Here is a 6,000-nt window from a genome sequence, read left to right on the forward strand (position 1 = left end):
GGCTATTTTTCTTTTGCAGAACATTCTTTCCCCTTCATCTAAAACCTGAGGCATAGTAAGGAAAACAGTCCTTTCAACACTGCACATTTTCTAGAACTTGTTACTTTCACATTTGAGAAGTTTCTTCTACAAACTATTATGTTCCCATTAGTCACAAGCTTTTTTAAGAAAGGAAGTCATAATTAGCCTGTAAGAGACACAGCAATTAAGTATATGCAACAATACCTTGGCATAAGTTGTATTGTCTGAAAACTGTGATAATATCACCTCAGGATTTTTTAAGTCAATACTGGCCATTCCTACTTCACCTCTGGCAAGGCCTCTTCCTTCTACTACAGCTACAATAACTGACGCAGCAGTATGAGTAGAGACTGCAGACGAGGATGTAACTGTAAAACAGTTGCATATATTCGGTTACAAGCCACTACTTTACGTTCACAGAATCATTCTTTGACATCTCAAGTGAAATATGTATTTGTACTCCCATATAATGGAAATCCCATTCAATTTAACAAATTTCATTAAAAATTAAAAATCCTGGTTGTTGAACTCCTTACTTGCCACACCATACAGGCAAGGCACTTTCCAAAGCATGATCATCACATCTTACATTAAAAGACTGACTGAACACATTAATTAAAGATTGTCAGAACTAACCACATCTCTGTTGCAACTGAAAACACTTTCTGAGTCACTACCTCTGTGCTAAACAAAGAACCAATGTTTATTACATGCCAAAAGGCATGGCTATTATTAAACACTTGCCATTTAAATTCAAATGATGCACAGCTATTACCATTAGTTAAAATCAGATGTATTAATTGCAGAGAGATACTGTAGCATAATATTCCACTAAAGGCACAACTGATCTAGGTTGCTTAGATCTTAGTTAGGGAACTTAGATAAAGTTAGGGAAAACAAATGTTTTTATACACAAATACATATATTTTATCTGATTTTATGCTAAACTATTCTAATATCTATATCTATAGTATGCTTGAGTCCCAGTAACTAGATTTTTATTTTGGTGTGGAGGGTTTTTTTATCATTTTTGATATCTGAAAATTTTTTTAGCTTGCATTTTCCCAAATATCATCACAACCTTAACAAATGTCATCTCCTCCTTCAAATACCCAGCTATCTCTCCAAGACACCCCTTGCAAAGACTAAGTGTGAAAATTAAGCTCCTTAACGCCTAATGTCTTCCTTCCTGAAGACACTAACCCTCATTTTCTTACCTAGTCTCTTCCCCCCACCACCCCCCCCGGCAGATAAAACCACCAACTCAACTCCTTTAGCAATATGCCCAACACAATACAGCAAATCTACTTTGGGATTGTATTACAGACCTACAATAAACCTGATGTTTATATCTAACCTGAACAGGCCTGTGATTCCTGAACAGACCTGTGATTCCTCATCGCATGTCATTTAGCCAAATAGCTGAAATTTCAAAAATGGGCCTATTTTTTGTTCAACTATGGTTTAATGCAGTATAGCTGCCTGGAGACAAAGGTTGACACATTCCTTCATCTCACTCTTCCCACACCACTTCATATAGTACTGTCTTAGCATTACTCTTCTGGCACCTAAAAGCTAAAGCTGTGAGCTGGGAAGTTGGACAGTCTCAGAGATGAGGTTATCATCCACAATCAGAATTCGGGTGATAAGAAGTTGAATGAAATGAGCTTGCCCTCCCACTTCTCCCCAATTTTGCGCTAGGTGCCTGCCATCACAAATCAGTGCGACAACATGTCTAACCAATAATAATGAAGTCCCAACACACCAAATTATGTTCCACATTTAAGAAGCAGTGCTCTTGTAATGGGTTGATGTCGTTTTATTCGGTGTACTGAAATTCTCCTAGTCTATGAAAAACTAAAAACATGTATACACTGCTTCTTTTGGTATCTCATCTAATTTTTGTTTCATATTTGCAAAATGGTGTTGCATTCTTCCAAATTCTACCGGAGAAGCTACTAACAATGTTTTGTTTGGAAATCTGCGACCAAATATTGTGAGACTGTGCTATTCAAACGAGCAAATGTGTAACTTACTGAGCAATACTGAAGTAACTATCACACTATGGAAAGCAGCTGCTACATACACTTTGTTACATAGCAGAATATGAGATTCTGGATATGCTGTAGTCATTAAAGGTCAGTGAAGGATTGATTAAGGACTGTCACACACAAAACAGAAAAAATTAACTTCTCCAGGCTAAAGAACACACAGGTAAAATCAAAGGAAACTGACGAAGTGATCTTGTTTCACTGTTAAGTTGCATAATGTCTAGAGAAATCTGCTCTGTGGGTTTCAACATCATAGTTACTCCAATTCCTGGAGTAGTCACAAAGAAAACTGCATCACAATAGCTGCAGGAAATCATACACTTCATGATACTTACATTTTGCAAAATAATAATTCAGTGGCAAGTGGAGAGCCAGTTTATATTCTTATCAGGAATAGGTATTTTTTTCAAATAAATATTTAAATAATTTCATTGCTTCAAAGAATTACCATTAAACAACTTTAAGAACACCGAAGACCGAACTGATTAATCAGTTAAAGAACTTTGAATCCCATCACTTCTGCACTACCAGAGCACACAGATACACATAACCTGGCACAAGGTATCATTAACCTGTAGCACAACATTTTCACAAATAGCTCATACCCAATGGATAAGCATTCCTCTGAAGATCTAGTGTTCTACATCTTTGAAGATACCAATGTAAACCATGTAAAACTTGCGCTAAGAGACTTGAAAATGACATCATGATATACAATGTACAAAGCATTTACAAGCCTAAGAAACCTTGATCAGCAATGTGCATGAATTTGGGATCTTCAGTTCAGTCACCACACAAACCAACATGGCCACAAAAATAAATCCATTTTGAACAATTTGAAAAAAGCCTGAATTATAACTATAGTGATAATTTATATATGAATGGAGAATGACAAGAGATTGCAATACCAAAACATCTACTCAAGTATCTAATGTAGCATTTTCCCCTATGGGTACATCTTGCATTGGCAGGCATCCTCTGTAGTACAAAACACATTGTGTTCTGAGTTTTGAATACACTTCAGTATCTTACTGGATCACATTAAAAAATAAAGTGTGCTTAATAAAATAATGTAAGAAATGTAAGTAGGACTGTTTCCTTTAATAGCTGTTAATCTTACCTGAATATCCCATAAGAGGCGTATGGCTTCTGCAAACAGATCTACTAGAAGAGAGGGGTGTTTTTCCTACACATGCGCTATTCAGACCTCGCACAGAAGAACTTGTGAGATTCAGTGTGCTAGTGTTTTCTACACAAGAACTTTTGTCCCCAAAATATGATTCTGAAAGGGGGGGGAGGAAAAAAAAATACAGAAATTTTTTTATTCAGAAAGCAATACACACATATACCACTTTGAAAACTTTATTTTTCTTACTAAAGAGATATCCAAGCAACAACCTCTAATGTCACAGAAGCTCTACGAAGTATGAAATAAAATAAAAATTAGTCTGTTTTGAAATCAAACCTTTACCAATGCTTATTTTCCACAATGACATAACCTGCAGCACCAATGGAAGCCATTGTTTGCATTGCTATAGACTGAAATACTACAGAAATCACTGTACCACATATAATTTCATATTCTAATGTACCTTAAAGTTATGAATGTGGTGTCAGCTCCATCTTACATTTGCCTATCAATTTGTAAATCTGTACCTGAAACTGCATGTGTTTATGGGTTCATTTATTTTTGAAGGTCAGCATTCTTCTTTTAATAAAAGAAAACGAAGAACCATGCTCAAAACCTCCTCAGCTTGAGAATGATCTCCCTCAGAATTTATGGGGTTCAGCTCTCAGAAATCATACAACAATCTGGGAAACTGCAGTTTCTTTTACACATGTATCTTTGGATTTATCTCTATTTTTAAGTCCTGCAAAATCTCTCACATCATGTTTCTGTTTAACGAATTATTTAAAATATTTATTTTCAGTTCTCTTGAGATGCCTAAAACCAACATCACATCCTTAATTTAGCTTGAATAGTTGCTGTAAGTTGCATAAAAATGAATTGAAATAGAAACAGTTTTTCCACTTAGCAGTTACAAAATTCCAGGTATTAAGAGACATGGAAGCCCAAACATTTCCTTCTATTAAATTAAAAATAGATCTACAAGACAGAATACTTCAGCACTGTCCTCAGATGACCCATTAACTGCATGACATTTCCTCATGGTTGGTACAAAAATACTGACAATATTGGTTTTTTGTGGGGGTTGTTTGCTTTTGTTTAGACCTTACAAAACTGTGACATCTGGAAAAAAAAAAAAACAAAACATCATTAGTTCAGTCCGTTTTGTTTGGGGTTTTTGGTTGGTTGCTTGCTTTTTTAAAAGTGGACAAATCAGCACTGCAATGCATAGTGATGCTTTTTTAAAAAATCATTCACTTAGGTTTTGGCATAAGTTCACTCAGAAGTTCGGCAGAGAAGACTTTGCTTTCCTGGCATAACATGGGGAAAAACGTAATTTTCAAGACCAGATGAACCAAACCGTCTATGGGTATCTTTTAAAACCAGCATTTAACAAGTTACGCACTACTCAAATTGAAATTCTGTTTGTTTGTTGTTTGGCATTTTTTAGGATTCATGACTGACCACGTACATTACCCACAACCACGTTACCCTCCTCCCAGTTTACATGTAATGAAGATGTATGCATTTCAGAATGCATTCCAGCAAATGTTAAAATAATTTCTAGCTCCTTTTATAGTTTTTTTTCACTGGAAAACATACAATTTGAACCATTTTTTTTCTGTGTCAAAATACAGAGATTCATGGTAGGATGAAAATCTATGAACTGGCTGGTGCACACATGTTCAGCAGCCAGGAGCTGAGGGGGCGTGTTCTCAGCGGGAGCCAGCAGCCCGGGGTGAACAGCGGCTTTATGTGGAGGATGGCAATAGCAATGTCACATTTTAGGACCTCAACATCTTTACAACACATGGAGGATAACAGCACTTAAAACTACACACACACAAAAAAAAAACCCAACCAACCAAAAAAAAAAAAAAAAAAAGGAACCCACAAAAAACAGAAAAAAAAAAAAAAAAGAAAAAACACCACCAAAGAAATCAAACCTAAACCCCATAACCACCTGAACGCTGTTCAGGTCTCTAATGAAGCAATACTGTGTTGCAATTCAGACCGAATTATTGACCCCATCAGGAAACTGAGATAATGCTATCTACAAATCTCACATAAAGAAAATAATGAAGATTTATTTGAAGAAGTGTGAAGAACGACCACCATTGTCCTGACGGCTAGAAGGGGCGAGGGGGGAGAGAAAGGTCGCTAAGGAGATGCTGCTACTGCTGCCCCTCCTCAGGCAACCACCGCGTGCAACAGCCCCTGCGAAGACCGACCGAAACAGAGGTCAGGGCGACAGAAGAAAGCGGCCGAGACCCGTACAGAGAGGGCAACGCAGCATCCCACCTCCTCTTCCGGAAACCGGCGCTTTCACCCCGGCAACCTGGCTGAGAGCGAGGCCTTCCCCGCTTGAGCTGCCCGGCCTCGCTCCGCCGCTGGAGAGACCTCCGGTGCTGCCCGTCGTGCTGCGCGGCGTCTGCAGCAGCCCAAGGGTATAGCGGGGCGGCCGCTCCACCCGCCCTCCCAACCCCGACGTGGAGGAGCAGCGGCCGGTGTAGGACTCCGAGGTGGCCTCCCGCCTGTACGAGTCCGCCTTACTGCTTTCTTTCAACATCGCCGCCTCGCCCCGAACGACCACCGCCACCCACAGCAATGGCGGCGCCTGCGCCCAGCTCTCACACCCCCACCCCCGGCTGCCGCTGAGGGGACACGCGCGCCCTGCACCTCCCGCCCCCGCCGCACACGGACACAAACAGCGCCCGGGCCCCACCCTGCCCAACGCTGCCAGCGCTGTCCTGCCGGAGACAGCGCTGCTCGGCCCGCAACCAGTCCCGCTTTGAACAC

At 39.7% G+C, this 6,000-nt stretch overlaps 1 protein-coding gene across 1 annotated transcript in view; it reads right to left on the reverse strand.

Moving 5' to 3' along the window:
- Positions 1-5,770, reverse strand: part of MSH4 (mutS homolog 4) — a gene marked incomplete at both ends in the record, with an annotated part of 30,652 nt that extends 24,882 nt beyond the window's left edge. Inside the window, 3 exons of the mRNA XM_080623339.1 lie at positions 226-389; positions 3,193-3,354; positions 5,503-5,770. Coding sequence (XP_080479465.1) covers positions 226-389; positions 3,193-3,354; positions 5,503-5,770 — 594 coding nt within the window. The remainder of the gene's footprint in view (positions 1-225; positions 390-3,192; positions 3,355-5,502) is intronic.
- Positions 5,771-6,000: the final 230 nt, after the last annotated feature.

The sequence above is a fragment of the Psittacula echo genome (genome assembly GCF_963264785.1).
Source record: "Psittacula echo genome assembly, chromosome: 7".
In the NCBI taxonomy this organism is placed as follows: domain Eukaryota; kingdom Metazoa; phylum Chordata; class Aves; order Psittaciformes; family Psittacidae; genus Psittacula; species Psittacula echo.